The sequence below is a fragment of the Accipiter gentilis genome, chromosome 2, assembly GCF_929443795.1.
Source record: "Accipiter gentilis chromosome 2, bAccGen1.1, whole genome shotgun sequence".
In the NCBI taxonomy this organism is placed as follows: domain Eukaryota; kingdom Metazoa; phylum Chordata; class Aves; order Accipitriformes; family Accipitridae; genus Astur; species Astur gentilis.
In genome coordinates this window covers 11,565,992-11,585,738 of record NC_064881.1, presented here as the reverse complement: position 1 = coordinate 11,585,738, position 19,747 = coordinate 11,565,992, and the positions used below count along the sequence as shown (strand labels likewise).

The 19,747-nt window shown below is 37.8% G+C and overlaps 1 protein-coding gene across 5 annotated transcripts in view; it reads left to right on the top strand.

The window, feature by feature from the left end:
- ATP6V1H (ATPase H+ transporting V1 subunit H) overlaps positions 1–13,592 on the top strand; it is a 50,247-nt gene extending 36,655 nt beyond the window's left edge. For all 5 annotated transcript variants that reach the window (XM_049829425.1, XM_049829444.1, XM_049829464.1 and 2 more), the window contains exons 13-14: positions 531–644; positions 13,253–13,592. In XM_049829425.1, coding sequence (XP_049685382.1) covers positions 531–644; positions 13,253–13,313 — 175 coding nt within the window. In that variant the 3' untranslated portion in view covers positions 13,314–13,592. The remainder of the gene's footprint in view (positions 1–530; positions 645–13,252) is intronic.
- Positions 13,593–19,747: the final 6,155 nt, after the last annotated feature.

The window sequence follows — 19,747 nt, the reverse complement described above, 5'->3', positions numbered from 1 at the left end:
ATTAGGCAGTGCTGGACTGGATTGGGGCTTTAATCTTGGGGAAAAAAAAATAATAAAAAAATGGAGTGACCTGGTTATCATCAATTTATGGAGGGGAGAGCACTACCTCTTCCTAAATAATAATTGATAGTGTTGCACACTGCCAATCCGCTCAAGCCAATATTGAGTTCTTTCTTTAGCAAGCTGTGTAAAGTAAATGACCCTCTCTGAAGACGGCACCTTCCTTGGTTGTTGTTTATTTCAAAATTTATGGAAGAGAGTAGTAGGTAGCGAACAGGAGTCCAGTATGAATACTTCCTGATACTGTGAATTCTTTGGGGGGGGGGGGGGGAAATAACCCCAGGAGATAGTATGAGATCTGCATTTGTAACATGTCAAATAAGATGTATATTTTAAGAAATAAATACTTTTAATAAAATAAATACTATGTGACTTAACCTCTTAATGCCTTGAACATGAAGTAGTTGGATAGGATAGATACCCAGAAGCTGAAGTAATGTCAAAAAACCTGCTCTGTTCCTCTCTTTCAGAGTGATTGAACAACTTGGTGGTAAACAGCTGGTAATGAACCACATGCATCATGAAGACCAACAAGTTCGTTATAATGCACTATTGGCTGTGCAGAAGCTGATGGTTCACAACTGGTATGTGAAGATTATTTAACATACTACTAACAGTAAGAAAAATTTTGTGTGTGGAGAGAGGACTCAAGACAGTAGATTTCTTTAAGGGGGGAATAACATTTTTATGTGGTAAGACTACAGTTTTTAAATGATAGAGCAATATGATGCTAATGTGTATGATCTTAGCTAGTTTTTCTGTGTATTTTGGTTGCAGTTGAATTCAGTAGCTTCACCTGGCATGATTGAATGTCACATGAGTAATTCACTTGAACAATATATTTTAACTTACTTGAACTGCTTAATATTCAATATGAGCTGTAATTTAGGCTTGCACTTGTTCATGTACTTAATTGGCAGTTGCTTTGCAGAATGCATGCCTGACCATTCTTTTGCATTGCTGTTCTTTGCTGTAGTCCTTTCCCCTACTCTACACTGTTATTCTTCTGTCACACCCCTTAAAATAGCAAGTATGACTTTTCTTGAGCTCCTGGAGTAGCAGAAGCTCATGGGCTGGTTGGTTAGATGAAGTTGAAAATCACTCGCTGGTATCTCTTTCATTAATTGCTGAGAACAGCATTTGAAATGAGGTTTTTCTTTCATTGTTTGGTGACTAGTTCTCCAACAAAGCTCCAAAAACCCTGAAGTCTTGGCATGTTCTGCCACAGAACTTGGTGGTGGCTGATGCTGCCTTTCCAACAGAGCATAGGACCTTTATAGTGAAGCATTGAAGGGCTGAAGTTTTGAAAAACTTCAGTAACTTTATATAACTTGCCAAACTAATTAGGTATGCTAAGCATAAAGCATGGGGAGTTAAAAATACTAATTAGGAATTCTTAATCTGATTATTAATTAAGATTTCACCAAAGCTCATATTTGCAATTTAGCATTGCCTTAGAGAAAGATAAAATGCAACAGTACATCTGAGTACGTTAGAACATAGATGTTGAGATACAAACAACTAATTTAATTTTGCACTTAAACAACCTTTTATTTCTCAAAAGCTTGGTGCTTGGAAGTACCTATAAATTCTGTTAGTTTTCTTGATTCTAACACAGTGTGATCTTTTTAAAAGGCTGAGTAGTGATGATGTGAAAGTGGTAGAGGAACAAGGTTTGTCAAGCACATTCTGACAGGTTAAGTCACCTACTTGCTGTAGAAGACAGGCTAGCAAGGCTGACAAAAAGCTCCTGTCCCTTCTCTGCAGTGTATCTTCTGCAAAACAAAGCTAGTTTTCCCCCTTTTCTTCTGAAGAATGCGGGGTTTAATTCTCGTGCATGTTATATTAATTTTATCCTGCTTCCTCCCTCTCTCATACTGTGGGAACCTTCTATAGCAGAGAAACACACATTTAAAAACCTATGACAAATCCAGAGTTAATATTTTCCACCTGTAAGGAGGACTTCGGTAAATGACATTGAATTTCTGAGTGTGTGGAGATGGAGACCAAATGTGTGGTCATGTGCAACCTAATTTTGGGTCATTATTGTATATTACACTCTACCCTGCTTCTCAGCTTCGTGATAGCCTTCTTTTCTCACTATGCTATTCTGATATATTTGAAGCATTCTGAGTACTATAAACTGGCTATAGCTAAATAGAGATTACCAAGTGGAAGGCTTAGTTACTCATTTACCTTCTGCAGAGGGGACAGCTCTTGTTTAACGTGTGTTCTGATGTCTTGAAAATCTGGTAATAAAAATATAAAACTCTGGTCTTCAGCACAAACCTCACTGCTGGTAAAAGCTTTCCCGGATGCCTAATCTGGCTTTTTCTCATTTTCAACCTAAGGATACTAATTTCAAAAACATCACCTCTGGTGTTCCAGGTTTGTTTTGTTTTTTAATGTCATGAACATTTCTGTGCCTGTTTTTCACAGTTTGTGAACCTTTAGACTTTTGACTGAGATTGCAACTATATCTAGTTTAAGATCTTCAGAGGTGTGAATGAAAAGGATGTTTTTAAGTTAGTGCCATTTTCAGATTCATATTGTCATCTCTTGGAACAAGCCTCTGGGACACATTGTCCTTGGCTTGTATTTGCCAAAGCAGTGTTCCCCCTGGAATGGACATCAGATAGCTTAAGCTAAGGAGATGACACATCATTTGTGTGTGGGAAGCTAGATCTGTCTTTGTATAGATCTGGCTTTTGATGCGTGTCAGGAGCTCCTCTGTTTCATAGCTTGTGTGGGGAGAAGAGAGCAGAGTCCCCTGACTGCTGCACAGTGCAGTTCAAGTGCTTATTTAGCTTTGCTTTGTTATAAGACGGATTATTCAGCAACTTCAAGGTTTTGCTTACCTTGCTCTTCAGAGTTGGGGAAGAAATAAGCATTTTTTCCCCTTGCTTTCATGTGTTTTGGAATTCCAGTTATTTCACTCAAAGCAATTGTTTTTTTCCTTGAATTCAATTGGCATGGAACAACTCTGCATTACTATCTTTGACACATCAAGACAGAAGTAGTCAGGCTCTTCCTAGATCTGGAGGCTAACCGAGAGAAGGATTAGAAAATAAAGGCTTGTTCTGCCAGGCTGAGGCTTGGTGCAAGTGCTGTGCCCGGAGCAGCAGAGTAAGGAAAACTTCTGGTACCTGAATCGAGGGAGTGTCATGGGGCAGCTGAAGTGGCATTCTGCAACTGTATCATTAGACTGCTAATAACTCGACTTGGAGACAATTAACTCCTAAGTAATTTGAATAGTTCATTACAGGCTGCTCAACTGGCTTTTCCTTAGGGGTTTTCTTAAGTCAGGGATAAATGGGGGGAAATCAGACTGTCAGGCATTCTGTTAAATGGTGAAGCTAGGTTGGCAAAATCAGTAACTGCTGTCAGCTTTTCAGATGAGGTAAGTTCAGGTGAAATATTCCAGTTACATTTGCATGTTAAGTTATGCACTTGATGAAGCAGGGAGCAAAGGTACCTTTTTAGCATCACTTAATGTCTTTAAATGGTGATTAATCCTGTGTTTTAATCTCATGTGAACTGTGTTAGTTGTGGCACCCCATGCTGATGGTAAAAACCTATTATTGGCAGATGGGGGAGTTCGGCATGGCAGTGATGATGCAGATTATTTGTGTGTCCTGTTCAATTTGTGCTTTAACTATGTACAAGAAACATCATCTCCTTATTCCTTGGCTTTGCTGGTGTTCAGAGGCAATACCCAACTTGACCATTTTAGTATTAGAAACTGATTTGGGGAACCTAGTGCTGGTTGGAGCAACGTTTTTAATGATGCAGACTTTAGAAGAATCAAATCATTAAGTTCTAAATGGACAGCACTTACGTATCTCACTTTAAAGAAACCCAATATACTAATCTCTACAGATGAAGTACATGCCTTTCATGTGCTTCACAGCACAGCATTTTACTGAACTTCTGGGATGGAATGTTGTGACTCAAAACACCCACAGTTAGAAGCCCAAATACCTTCTGTGAACAACAGAGAGAAGCAGGTTGTTTTTCAGGGCAGTGCAGAGGAGCTTCAGTGTCTGAAGTTGAGCAGTGGGAGTAATCTTCTGTCTTTAAGATTTGTGAACCTATAGTCTCCTGGCTTCATTCTAAAGGGGTTAATTCCAGCCTTCTATTGCTTTACTAAAGTAAGAGCTAGATGAAGAGCTAGGTGAATTCTCGATGTTCTGCATTTAATGTGCAATTTATTTATGATCTTACTGGTCATCTAGAGCATAGTGCATTAGTTTCCACCACTTGCTTGTCTTCTAGCCAGGTTAGGTCCAGGAAGGTTTGCTCATGACTCAGGTAGTAAGTGTAGCACATTACTTTTTTTCGTGCTCTGTCAGTAGCAGTACTGTTGGGAGTTGGGAGCCAGAGGTCAGAGATAAAAGAGAATTGTTACTATATCCAGTTTAGCAGACGTGCAGAGATGGATTATGTGTGCTCTTTGTTCATGCAAACATAAAGTAAAATGCAGTGGCTTAAGTTCTGTAGCTCAAATGTTCTTCAGCATTCATGCAAGTGCTACTGAAACCATAGGGGATCTGATTGCAAGCTTGTTTATTTTTCCTCTGGCTGAATCAGGGTAATGGCAGAACTCGTAGCATCTTTTGGCAGTTGCTCCCATTGACTAAACTACTGGAGTGTGTTGCCCCACATTTCTGCTTATGCTGTAGTAGTGAGCTGCTGTTAGGGAGGGATTGCATCTCTTGCCTCTGGGCTCAGGTGTCATGCCTCATCTCCCCAGGGTCCTTTCACCTGGGCAGGCTCTGAGCTATAAACTTCCTTTAAACAGCCAGACTTTTAGAATAAACTGCTAGTCAGTGAATTGATACTGACATGGAGAGTACGAGTATGTTGGCAGATGCTAAACGGTGGGAGTTAGGATGCATCGTTGATGCATGTTCAGGTATGGTATTGGAAGTAAAATTAATAAATGGCATACTCAATGAAGCAACAAATTCAGATAAGCTTTGAATATACAACAGATTCATATATGATTTTCAGAGTGCACATCCCAGACAAAATTACTTGCTTACCATCTTTTAAAATGACTAGTTATGCAGAGAGATGTTAAAATCTGAAACTGCCTAGGATTTGCAGTATGCTATATTTAGAAGCTGTTGTTCTATAGAGTTAGCACTGAATATTCAACATTTGCCACTATTATTTGGTATAAACTTTGTTCTGTAAAGTCCATGTATCTCCTAAGATACCTTCTGTACCATGCTCGCTTTTGGTAGCAAGAAGTGCAAGGTGTAATGATAGTTAACTGGCAGCCATGAAGTTTGTTGTAGCCCCCGCCCCGCGCTTTTGTTTCCCATCCCAACACTCAAGACATGTAATGCTTAATAGAGTAGGCTTAAATCTAGGAAACAATGCCTACATGATAATGCAACCACTGTATTTATCCTGTTTCTTAGCCTTCCTCATCAATACAATTCCTTTTTAAGTAGTTAACAGAAGTTAACTGAGAAGTTTGAGGAGAGAGATTGTGTCTCTGATAAAAATTAATTTTTTTTTTAAGAGGACCGTTCTTAGCTAGAATGAGACAAGTTAGGCAAAAATCCAATTAGTTATAGGCACACTTGATATCCTAGTATGAGTGCTCCATCTTTTTATTTGAACATAAATATGTATTCTTGTAAAGCTTCGTTCCATACAGGTAGGGACTGTGGTTTGTATTGTGCATATGCTTTGCAGGATTTCACACTGTGATCATGTTTTCCCTTATGAGATCTGCACTCTTTGTAAAACATGTGGAGCAAATATTTTGCATATATCCAACATCCTGCTCAGTTTGCATTTTCCTTTATCAAAGACATTGTTCATTTTCATGTGCTATGGTGAAAAACATGTCACCAAAGAAGTAACTTTTTGATAGTTTCACTTCTGATTCGTGTTACTTTAAGGATTTGATTTTCTGATAGGAAAATTCAGTTAAACATGATCTGTGTCAGTCATTTTGAAATATTCTGTGCCAACTTAAAGCTCCTAACTGTTGAAAGCATTTTGCTTATGGTTCATTGTGGCAACAAAATACTCTGATTAAATACAAACCCACTGTCACATAAAGTTGCGTGGTTTAGTCAAGTTGGTCCTTTTTAATTCACAGAATGGCTCTATGTAAGTGTTAGCTCTTAGCACATCTTATAAGTGAAAAATGGCTTAAGGCATATATTGAATTGAATTTCATAGTTTTCTTTTAAAATCTAATAAAATGTTTGAGTAATAGCCTTGTAATAGGAGCTCATTGATCTGCTGTTTCTTTATAGCTTGTATGTAAAGTTATGAACTGAAAGTCTAGAATTACTCTTCCAAAAAATGGACAAAACCTTTCTGAAGGGAAGCTGCTGAGTGAAAAGGAGGTGTCTCGGTCTGAAGACACACATTAATTTTGCATTTCACATTGTAGAGAGGGCTGATAAACCATGCTATAAATAATGTTTTCAGTAATCGGGAGATATTAAGAGGCAGTCTACAGATCATTATTGCATTTAGCCGAAGACAAGGTCCATTTGAAAAAAAAAGAACTTTCACGTAATGTTTATAATCCCTCTGTTCAACCATTCAGGCTGTTTAGTTTTAGTGTGCACATGAGAATGTTCTCTTTATTGTGAATAACTAAGGTGAAAAAATGTCCTAGGTGCTGTTTGTCTTAACAGTTTGCTTTTGTTCTACTTGTTTGCATTAAATGGAATTTGTTATATGAAATATTGAGCACTGCAGAGATTTTTGCAATATCTCCTCTCTCTTAAGATCCAAGGCCAAATGTATGTACTTGACCTATACATAGTGAAAATCACCATGGTTCCACTGGAAATAAGATAATTTATAAACACTTCAATTTGATGATGAGGCCCAAACTGGTCAAAGTAGCTTTGATTCTGTTGCTTACATTTGTTTCTTCTTTGTTTTTGTTGCTTGTTTGTGCTGGCTTACTTTCAGCACTGCTTATAGTCTGCATTGGTATAATAGACAAATGTTTTATCATCTTTAACACCTTTTTCTCAAAATATTTTGTATTGCATTAATCCACTGAGCCAAGGAAGAAAATTTTATTCAGCAAACAAGTGACAGAAGAGAACTGCAATTTTCCTGTGTGGTGGCACTCCAGCTTGGGCAGTTTTCCCAACGAAGCTCTTTAGGGAGATGTCTCTTTTTTTTTAGTTTACTACTTTCATAGATGTACTATTTCTATTTACTTCTGTGAAGAGCAGTGCATGTAATGTATAAAGTATATATGGTATATTTAAAAATATATCTAGTATATATTTTACATATAAAATAATATATAAAAATATGCAGTGGCATAACTTCTGATCCAGCAGTATGACATGTTAATATTGTATTTCAGGAACCAAATATTAACATAGCTCCAGGTTTGATTTGAGCCTGGTTTCTTTATTTTCTTTGCTGACTTCCATGGCTGTGGCTCTGTAGCAAGGCAAATGCATCTGTGGTGGCCCCTCTCCAGCTTCACCTGCCTTTCTCCTGGCCACCTTTAGTGTTAATGTGACACTGCAATAACCAGGTTCAAGGGACTTTGTTAGCAGAAAACAATTCACTTGACTTAAATGAACAAAAAATACCATCTTACCAGAATGCCTGGATGTGTTCCCTGTGAGCAAGGCAGGTGTACATGGTTGGAATGGGTTCAAGGGTGGCTGTGCCAGCTTTGTCCCCCACTGGATTAGATGGGGACTCGAGAGGTGGTTGCAACCTTGTCCTGGTATTGCCACTTCATGTCTACTGCTCAGAAGTTTCCAGGGATTGTTGCATCTGTGGAGTTGTTTTTGTAGTGTAACCAGACCAATGCTTTCAAGAGACAGTTTAGCCTGCTTAGTGCTGGGAATACATTGGTTGTGTAACTTGAATACTTATTTGTGAAGCCACAATAAATTACTAGAACTGCTCTGTCTCTTTCAACAAATCCAGGTTATTAGAATCATAGTGGAAATGCAACATAAAAACGGCAAAACTGTTCTGTCTGTTCAAACTAATCCATCTCCTGCCTGTCCTGTGAACTTGTTTAACTATTTGTCATATTTTTATGATTTGTCTGTAACAGTGTATGTTGGCAATGTCTTTTGAGTGTCTTGAGTCCTGTGGCACTTTATTGTAGCTTTACTACACATCTGTACTCTTTCATAAGGGGGAGAATTTCTTTAGAACTAGCTTTTCAATTTCACTTTCAAAAGCATGGGACTTTAGGTTTATGTTTAGATAGAGAAAAATAAAATCAATATTTTTATATTGTTCTTTGTCAAAGGAAAGCATTCTGCCTCTTAGGAACCTCAGTCTGCTAAAACAAGCTAGACGTTACAGATGTTCAAGATCATAAAATATTTTTTGGATAACCTGGTTCTTTAATAAATTGGAAGCAAGACTTTAAATGTCGTTAGAAAAGAGAGAATGTGAAAATTTCACCCTTCCTTTCTTCTGTGCTTTATCTACCTTTCTTCCCTTGCCTGCTAAAAAGAATTTTCAGTTTTCTTTAAAGGACAGGTAAATCTAACTGCACTGGAATTTGGGCTATAACACTAAAGGTAGTACTACTTAAATTGCAAGGCTTGTTCCTTTTATGGCCTCTGGAAATCCATTGTATGTACCTTGAAACTTCCCCATTTATCATAGGTTGATTGTTGTTGACAATGGTCCTTTGCTCCATCTGAATATCAGTATAAAATTTCAGGTTAGAGTCTTGTGCCATTTTGCAATTATCTCCTTATTCCTTACTCGCTGAATTTGGTGGCTTACGGGTTGGATCAGTTCCTTGTGCCTTTTCCTAAATGACCTTTAAGCATTTGTTGCAATTACCATGACACTTCAGTATATCTCAGGTTGAGGGTGTCAGTGTCTCTCATCTGCCAACAAAACCAATTAAATTAAATGGAATGAGGCAACAAATTGGAATAAGGATTTGAGATGCAACAAATTCATGTTTAAGTTGCATAAGTTTCCTTTTCTTTTTGGAAAGCACATTGGGTACTGCAGAAAATGTGTTCAAAGATAGGCCTGAAAAAGGGGAAATTGCTAATGTGGAAGGGATCTATCTCACTTGGCTATTCTAATATGAATGAAGATTAATTTGTAAATGGAAATTACTTATGCCTCACTGTCAGACTTTTGAATGACCAAGTGAGATAATGTGGTGTTTCAAGTTTTGTTGATCTGAGCTTTAGTTGAGAAATGGAGTATTTTGTAGTTACTCTCAAAAGTGGTATACTACACTTGCATGTTTTGATGCTGTTCTGCAGTACAGAGGTAATAATTTTGTGCTCTTGTAAATTTATACTGAATCAATTGTTTCATGTTTGAATGTGGTTAACTGTAAATGCAAGTGTGTCTGAACTAGCTTCATCTGCTTTGTAATAAGGATGGTTTTGAAGGCCTTTCTGTCCCAGTGTGAGGAAAATGGTCAAAGTGGAACTTTTTGTTTCGAAGAGCTAAACTTGCAAATGTGAACTTCCAAGGCACTTGGGCCTTTGCTTAATGAACTTTACGTCTTGATGATTAATGCTGGAGACCAAATTGCCTTCTTGTTAAGGAGTAAAGCATTATATGTAAACATACTCAATATTATTGGACTACTGGTACATAGAATTTCATTTCTCTTCATCCTCTTAAATGATTTAAAGGAAAAATGAGACTTATGTAATGGCTGGACACCTGGTATATTTGTATTAAGAAAATGTTTATTACTTCTGACTGGTTTTTGAAGTATTGTAGACAATAACACAATGCCTACTCAAGGTAAAAGGCAGCTTTCCAGTGGAATGAATTGGTGACTGAATTTGGTGGTGGCCAGGACAGTATTTTGCTCTTTTCCACAACTTCGTACTTGAATTTTGTACATCTTGTAGAATGCATTTTGAGCGACACTCTGCAGGTCTGCTTGGCCTGGTTAGAAGGCAAAGATGGTATTACAGGTAAGATTGTGTATTGAAAGACAATGGGTATGTAGGCCCCAAAGCTCACTTATGTCAAATGTTAGCAGGATATATTTTGTCTTGGTGTATAGTGTGAGCTAATTGGGCACATGTAAATCTCTGCCAGTAGTGGCCACACTCATATGTCATACACTTTTGCTTCTGAGTTTAACCATCTAGAAACTTGATGTGCTTGCAAAACTGACCACAGTGCTTTTGTTATGGTAAAGGTGCTCTTTTTCTGAAGTGATGAAGGAAGGACTAATAAAATCAGAATAAAATAGGGTGGAGTGGTCCAATTCATGGGTTCATAGCTTGTAATTTTAAAAATCAAGTCTAATACCTCATTACTTTCCACTGTAGTGTGCATCTCTAATCTGTCAGATGCTGTTTTGAATATTTTATGAGGTCATTTGTTATCTTGGTGACAAGATCTATCCTTCTTTCACTGTACGTGCTGTTATAGTGCAATGTGTTGAATGCTTGCATACTTAAAGGTAATTTTAATTTTGTGGTGTAAACAGTAATTGAAAAATCCCAGTTTATTTTAAGATTTAACTAAGTAACAGTGCAGGATAAATAAAAAAATCTTAGACACTTAATTTGTAATAGCATGGTGATGGACACCTATGTGAAGGTTGAAGCTTACAGTGCTACTTAACCTCCTGTTGTGATGAAATGCCAGTATGTAAAAAACCCCAACAAAACAAAACCAAAACAGCTTGAATCTTCTTGTCCTTTTAGTATGTATTTTCACAGACAGAGAACAGGGTCTTACTGAAGCTACTCTCAATAGCTTGAATTTTAGTGGAAGGTGAGAGAGAGAAGTGACCAAAGCCTGGCAGAATAACTTCATCAGTCTGCTCTCCTAAGGCTGCACATGAAAGCTTCATGTTGGGAAGCTGTTTAAAATCCTCCTATTGGTCTATTACCAATCCCTATCATCATCTGGCATAGACCATGCAAGAACTTGTCCTAGGTTAACCAATGAACTCAACTGGAAATGATAACCAAATAGAAAATTAACTGGTACTTGTAACAGCAGGTGTGACAAGGCTTTTGCCATTTCAGTGGCCCTTGGTGGTGGCTAAAGAAGTGATGTGGTAGGGACAGTATGGGGTTTTCACCTGGGTTTGCAGCATGGCAATGTAAAGCAGTAACTGCAGGTACTCATTCTGTATGGGGAAAGGGGATAAGAGCTTTTCCTTGTCCCTGGGCTTAAACCTCACAAATGTTCCAAATGAATGACCAAAATAAAAGGTTTTATAGGGAAGGTGCTGTACTATCTACCATATGTCCTCAGAAGTTATATATGTCTGTTAAGGCACTAAGTGCCTACAAAATATGCTACTGCTCTGCCTTCTCAAAGATTTTTGCTGAATACACTGCACTATGGTTGGATTTTAGTAAGCCTGGAGCCTGCATCTGAACCAGTGTAAGATATGCAATAGTTGTACTCATACAGATTGTTAGCTTGATTGATTTTTCCTACTTCTAAGTAATTGCATAGGAATTTCATATTCAAAATGGTTCATGTGTGCTTTAAGAATAAATAACTTTGCAGGGTTGTGATGCTGTGAGCAGAGCCACGCATGCAGCAAGTGTCAGTTGCTTTCAAGGCTAGATGTCAAGACAAGAAATACTAGAATCAGCACATGCATATAGGCATGAAACAAATAAAAAACCAAACACTGAGGGAGCAGAAGGAGGTTTGGTGAGTTTGGAAGCCCTTCCATAGTTGCTAGATGTATCTTTTTGGATAGCTGTCAAATTTTGTTTATTTTGATGGTACAATTTTGGGTCCTGCAAAACCACAAGAGCAGCTCATTTCCTCCTTTGCCATCGGGAGTCTCTACTTTGAGGGTGGTAACTTACCTTTTATGATCAAGTCATGCCTATTGAGTGCAGCCCAAGCATTAAAATACTGTGATCCTGCAGTCACACCTGAGAAAGCTGTGAAGGAAGGTGCTAAATCATAACGTACAGCTCAGCATACAAATTATGTGTTATTTTCTTTGCTAGTGGAATTGGAAGTTAACATACTTTATAGGAATTTTTCTTTTCTAGATACTTAACTTTAAAACTGAGAAAAGTACTGTTGGGTGGTACAGTTGTGATGCTAAACTTCATTGTGCGATAGGAGTTGTAATGTATAGGGAATAGCTGTTCAACAGGACACTAAACTGAAAACTAGTCTTTGGACTGTGCAATAAGAACTGATCTTTCTTTTTTTTTTTTTTTTTTTTTTTTTAATAGAGCAAAAGTGCATCCTCTTGAGTTAGGTTGGTTCATTCTGAACATCTTTTCTCTGAACTGCTGCTAATGTTTAACTTCTGTAGGTTGAAATACCTGTGTAGTGAGGAAAAACTGTGGTGCTAAGTGTATGATCAGCAATGGAAAAAGAACACCTATGTTTCACAGATCCTGAAACCTCTCTTTCAGCTGATACAGTGGTACAATTATTGAAGCATATTTTCTTTAACAAGGAACAACCCAGATGTTACTAAAGACCTCTTTCAGCTTTGTGATTCTTTGAAGTGTTGAACTGTTTCCACAGGAGACAGTGAAAGATGGGAACATTCAGAAGAATTGTGCAGTATTTTTCCATAGAATTTAGATATTGTTGCTTAAGGCAAATGCTAAGAATTTGGGGGGTGTCTGTTCTAGTGTTGAGGATGCTTATGAAATAAGTGACTTAGTGCACTTCAAAATAGTGAGGAAAACACTTTAAAGAAAGTGTTGGTATACAGTGGGCCTGGCTTGGATATCTTTTCTTTCTTCCAACTTGAACATACAGTTCTTCAGTCAGTGGCTATTTTGCTAGTGTACGGGTTAAGTTGCCAGTATGTCTGTCGGTATCACTTGTGTTCATGCAGCTGGGTTATGGGAAGACATCCTTTTAAATACCTTGCCGTAACTTCTGATATGTATATTCAGCAAGCAAAATCTGTGGGCGTTGTGGGTGTTCTTTAACAGTTCCCAGGACTTCTAAATATTATCACTGGGCTTTTTCTTTTTCCAGACAACTTTGCTGATGTTTGGTTTGTACCTTATTTTCAGAGGGATAGATGATGGATACCTACAGCTTAGTTACTCTCATAGTAGTTTCTGTTGACTAGCAACAGTAGGCATTATTTGAATGAATAATTATAAACTTAAGGGTTTTTCCTCTTTCTCTACTTCATACTCCCCACCACTATCCTACTCCCCACTCTCCAGAATGTTTCTCAATCTAATTTTTTTTTGTATTTCAGGGAATACCTTGGAAAGCAGTTGCAGTCAGAACAACCTCAAACAGCCACCGCACGGAGCTAAACACTTCTGTCAGTTTATGCTTAAAATTACAATATGTTTGTCTTTAAATTAATGTCAAGGAAACACTGAAATCACATGTTCTTTGCCTGCTACTACTGCATAAACTTTCCAGCTTTCCTCCAGTGTTGTTGGCATAGTAAAAATTTGTTTGTTCAACTAGTTCTGATGATTATGCCTATTAGCTTCCTGTTATATTCTGAATGTATATGAGGACATGTGGCTAATATATTGCATTTGTTTTATGTATTTATTCTCATAATAAAGAATGTTATTAAAGGACATTCATTCCATGTTATAATTAGCCTAGGAAAATTGTTAGCTTCTTTTAGTGGGTTATGAGTGTTGTCACTTCCCAAGAAAAGCAAGTAGTCCCTATATGTCTCCAGACAAATTAATAAAGCTTTGACTTGGTGTTCTGTAGGAAATGCAATAACTTGAGAAATGTTGATTATCGGTACTAAATATATACCAAGTCTCAAAATAGTGTTAAAATTCTATATAAAGCAAATGCATGGTGGTTGTTTTTGCGGGGCGGGGGAGTACTTCTGTTGTTAGAGACTACACTAAAAAATCTGGACATGAGAAGAGGAAAAGAAAACAAACACTCCTCTTAATGGAAATTGATGCACTTAAGATTATTAGTCAAGCTGTATAACATCAGTGTTAAGCCTGTAGATCAGAGAACAAGTTGGGTTTTTTTAATAATGTATTCATTAACTGATGAACTTGGAATTTCATGGAGTGTTTTTGTTACTGAAAACACTTGTAAATGTTAGAGTTCTGGTGTCATTCTAAAATCTATTGTATTTTCTTTATACTAGCAAAATAATTTGACTATCAATCTTTTCTGTGTTTTGGAGCTCCTGATAGTGAAAAAGATGTAAGCGTCAATAAATCAAAGATAATGTTGGATTGGCATGTGAAAACAGTCTTGTTGTATAGATAGGAGCTTGGCTCCAGGCACTTGTAACATTAAGCAGTTAATATTCCTGTGGTTCATTTTTAGAACTGAAAAAAAAGATGAGAGAACATGACTTTATCTCATTGGTAGTCTTGTGTGGTGCAAGTCTCTGAGAAAGCTTAGGGTACTTTGTCATCAAGTAAAAAACCAAATTGGGAAAATTTTTCTTACACAGTCTGGATTTTCATCATTTGTAACTAAAATTTGACCACTGTTGCAAGGGAGAGAGAAGACTTTTAGGGGATGACAGTTTGTGGTGATTTCTTGGCCTGCTTAATTAAAATCGGATTGTGTAGATTAATGACTACCGCTTACTTCTGCATATAGGAGGCATAGGCTTTGACATTGAAGTTAGTATCATAAGGACAGATGCTGAAGCCTGAAAAGAATTAAACTGATCTTAGTTGGAGTGGGGGTTATCTGAATGGATCCTATCTCAGTGTTGCATGTTGCCACAGAGATGAGGGATACTGGTGGTGTGGAAAGCTGTTGGGAGAACAAGGGTGCACCTACACTGCCATGTTTATCTTGGGTTAGTTGAATGCTCTTGAAATAAATCTCTGAGTTTTCCCTACTTTTCACACTTCAATTTGCATCACATGATGGTGTCAGTGCATGAATGGGGTGGTTCTCTGATAAAGCTAAACTGCAGGACATGCATCCTGTGTGTCTTGGCTACTTGGCAAGTGTTCAGTACACCGGACCAGGTAAGATTCTGTTTGAGGTATGGCCTTTGAAATGCATGCAGAGTGAAAACTGGATTCTTAGCGCCAAATGTCTTGCTCTGCAACTCAGATTCTTGTGTCACACAAGGCTGGAAGGCATTGGATCCATGGTCCCAAGAGAGAAAACAGCAGAGCTGTCCTGGAGCTTTTAACCTTGGAAATCAGGGAACTCAACCAAAAGCTTTTGTTGAATTTCAACTAATTCATAAAACTTTCTACTGCATCTGGTTTTTGTCTGACAAGTTATGATTAGCTTTAGCTTTTGCTACTGGGCACTGTTTTTACTATTCACCTGTTTGCATTAGCTCACTTAAATTGCCCAGCCTCAATCTCCCAAAATCTGGGATGGGGCAAGTAGGCATATGCCATGGTGGCAGATTGAATGCTTCTGGGACCTGGGATGACACTGTGAGTAGAGCTCGGTGTTAGGAAGAGAAACGTGCCAGCAGCTTTCTTCCTTCCCTCTGGTGACATAAAGATTTAGAGATGACTGGAGATTAGCTGCCGTGGACCAGATGACTAACTAGCTTCTAAAGCAAGGAGATAGAGTTACCTCCCTCCAAATTAGGGTAATCAATGTTCTCTTTATGAAATTTTTCTCCATTTTCCTACTTTTTGTTTTGACTCAAGAATAAATGCAAGTTTAATTTTCTTATAATGAAAGTAACCGAGTCTTTGAAATCTGTATAAGCTGACTTGAAAGTTTTGCGTTTGAGGTTTCTTTTGCTTTTCATGATGCAGCTGCTTAAATGATTTTCTTTAAACTTTGGTCTCGGTCTGAAATCTAAATGAAATATAAACTTGAGTAAGTTTGCAAGATGCAGCAACTGTGAAAAGAATTTAAACCTGTCACAATTCAATGCAGGAGAGATGGAGGGGGAAGCATGATGAACAGTACTGACATCTGGAACTAAGGCGGGAAAATGCTTTAATCACATGCTTAGTTAGTGCACGTTTTATTATCCCACAAGCCATTTGAGATCTTAAGGCCTGCAGCCAGATGAAGAGGCAGCCAGATCTTGGTCTTGGCCAGTGTGTGCTACTCTGCTAGAAACAAAACAGGGCTGAGCAGGAGATGGGCTGTCTGGGCCCTGGATGTACCGCGCTGCCTCAAACCTCTCTTCAGTAGCTCATTAGAACTGCAAAAATGTCTTTGTGCACTTGCATGAACAAGTAAAGATTGTCAACAATTTCTAATGCTTGGACCTACTGGGTCAATATATATATTTTTTTTTTTCTTCTTTCATGACTACAACTTGCTAGTTTTAGGCCAGTAAGTGGCAAGGGGTGGCTGTTGACTCACCTCTATCCAAAAGCTTTTGCTTTTCTCCTTGGCAGCTTTGGCAGAGTAGTTGCGAGTTGTCTTTTTAGAACCGCATGCTGTGTCAGAGTTGAGAACAGAGCTAGTGCTCTCATGATGATCACGTATGCTATTAACCTAATTATATCTACTTTCTCTTAGACTCCAAAATGATTACTCAAAGTCTGAACTGCTGTTGAAATTTTCAAAGGCCTAAGGGTATAATCATTCAAATACCACAGAAAGCAGCAACCTTGCTTGCAAATGTTAGGTGCAGCATTTAGAGAATTACCTGGGAACTCCTCTTACCTTGGGGTATGCATATTTCATTAGTACAGCTGGTTCTGAGATGTGTCAGACTGCTGAACACAAATGTTGTGCTAAAAACTGTCAATAACCTTTGTTTAAGAATATTTTTCGTGACCTGCCCCTTGGCCTTACTGCTGCTTATAAGCTAAGTTACTGTACAGTAAGGAGCCTAATACAAACCAGAAATGGAATAATGGCTGATAGTTATGCAGAGTGTCTTGCTTCTGTTACTTGGTTGTATCCAAGAACATTCCTGTGCTATGGGAGTGTAATTTTTCTTGGGGGAAATTTAAAAAGGAAAAAAAAAATCCCTCTTCATATGAAAGTGGGCAGTGGGACAGTAATTTTTTTTTTTCTTCAACCTGATAATCTTGGATTTTCCCAGAAGTGCACAATTTGTCCCTCTGTGTGAAAACTAAATCTGCAGAACGGAACAATTTTTTTATGCGTCATCTTTGGTGCTGTTATGTGCATATTCATGATATAATTTTTTTCAAGGCTCTTCAGTTAGTTTGCCTTGTCTGGATTTTCTGTAGAGACAAAACTGTCAAGCTGAAAATTTAAATAGCTCTTTCAGTGTCATCATAAACTATTTTAAAAAGGCACACATCCAGCTCTGACAAAAAATGGGCAAAGAAATTGGGTAGCTGATTGTGGCAATGACAGTAAAAAACCTATTGATTTGGAAATCACAGAACGGCTACAGTATCAGATTATTTTGTAGAAAGAAAACGTGATAAATTGAAGACTTAAAGGTCTTCATTCTCTAGATAACTTCCATGAAAAGGAAGTGTGCAAAACAAGCCTATTCTGTCAGGTTCAGGTGGCTAAAATACAGCTTCAGCTTATGAGTCTGCTGGTGTGGGGATCACAGCTAATAGTTTGGTTGTGGATGCATGCAAGCACATCTGCAAAAACCAGATACTTTGGTCATCAATGAAAAAGATGAAATAAATAACCTTTAGAAATGTTCTTTTTTTTTTCTTTCATTTTTCAGTGTTGCAACCTTTTTTTTTTTTTTTATTGCTAGGCGATCACAGGATATTTTAATCTCAAGGCATTTACAAATAATCACTTCGTATCAGGCTTCCCCAGCTAGCGCACTTGAACTGAGCTGGTAATTTCCTATCCAAATGTATGGGCATGAGACCACTGGTGAGATACTGAAATCCATCTGCGATGTCTTCAATTGGTAAAGTCCTTTTACAGGAGAAATTCTTAGTGCAAACTGCACAAATTGTACCTTCTGTTGTATTTCTGAATGTCACTCCTCTCTCGGTATTTCAGTTCTTAGTGCCATCTAGTTCTTTTATATTATATTCTAGCTTCTCTTAGAACTGGTAGTATTTCCCAATTTAAATACATTATGGTACTATGTCATGCAGATGATGGATGAGACCTAGAATAAAGGAAATGTGTTAGAAAAAATTAGTTATCTTCCTCTGGTAAGAAAAGGCTATTTATGCCTCCTCTCTCTTGTTGTATTTTACCTGTTTTCCTTATACATTCCAGTTCAAATTCTGTCAAATATTATTTCTAAAGGAAGAGTCAAGATTTTTATCCTATTGTTCTTAATCCACTATGTCTGTATAAATCCAGGTCACTTCCTTTTTCTTTTTTTTTTTTCCACTTACAGACATTAAATTTTATCATCCCTGACTTAATATGCATAGTGCTGATTTTTTCTAAGTTTTTTTTCTATAGTTGACTGCCCTGCAGGGATGAGGCACTGTAAGTTCTTTCTAGCAGCCTGTTTGTCCTGTCATGCCTCTTTGCCCTTTCTGGAGATGAGAGACATTCTGTTGAAGATTGCTGGAATCTTCCTTTTTTTGTCTTTATTTCCTAATCCAGTATAGTAATTGATAACTTTGAGAATATTGTCATGTTGCAACTCCATATGGAGGATAGGTGTGGATTATTCCATCAAACCACCAAGATCTCTTTCATTCCTGTTCTCCATCCCGTGTCCCTGTTCTTAACGGACAGTCTTAATTTCCTCTTAGCTGGTTCATGGCCTGAGAAAAACGTCCTCTGTCATGTACTGTTGCATCTCTTGCACTGGGATGAACCTCTGGTCTTCTCTGGCTTTCCTTTCCTTTTACATAATCTTTGTTTATTGCTTCCCCCCCCCCCCCCCCCCCCAGTCCCTTCTTTTCTTTCTGCCTCTTTCTTCCTTACTGTGAAATTCTTCCAAGGCTGGTCTTTTCTCCTTCACATGATGCCTCTTTGGTCACATAATTAAAGACCATTTTTCCTGGTGTTTTTATTTAACCTGTAGATACTAAGTTAACTGTTCTCCATTTCCTCAAAATTGCATATGAACTCCATTTCCAGATCCAGCTTTAGTCTCCAGCTACTCAATGCTTTATGCAGGGGAAAAAAATATCTTTTGCATGCCTGTTTGAAACTATTAAGTGGAACTTCTCTCTATAGTGTCATCTTTATTGGGTCTTTTTCAGTGCTGCCACAGTTGGCATTGCTATCCATTCTTTTCCTTTTTTATTTTTGAGGAGTAAGGACCATTCATTCCTTGTTTTGTAAAGTCACTTGAGGAGTTTTATGTTGCTTATGTAAATTTGGGGTTCTAAGTTTGTATTTTGAAGACATGGAGATGTTTTTTCTACAGCAACAGGGATGCAAACACCTCTCCTACAGGCTGTGAAACTACAGCTTCACGTTGACATACTTTAAATTTTTGTTGTAGGCAGAGCAAATCACAATTTGGGTTAAAAAAGCCAGTTCATGCTATGGAGTAATCCTTGATCAGTGAACACAATAAGTACAATACTTGAATATTTTTAAAATATTCCTCTCCACCTCCTGCCCCAAGATAACTCGAGAAACAGATGTTGGAAAATGATGATTCTGAAAAGCATAGTCTCAAAGACCTTTTTCATGCAGTGCTTGTAATAGCATTATTTTGTATTCACTCTGGTCATGTCTCACAAGATCCGGGCTCTGCAGTATCAGCAGCGTGATACTTGAAATTTAATCTGTGTGCCTTGGACTCCATAGCCTGATAGAATTAGGTAATGTGTTCTCAATTTAAAATAAAATTCTGAAATAAAGTAATAATTAAAAAAAACACCACAAAGGTAACCTTTCTCGTCAGTTCCCTTTTACCATAAATCAGTAACAG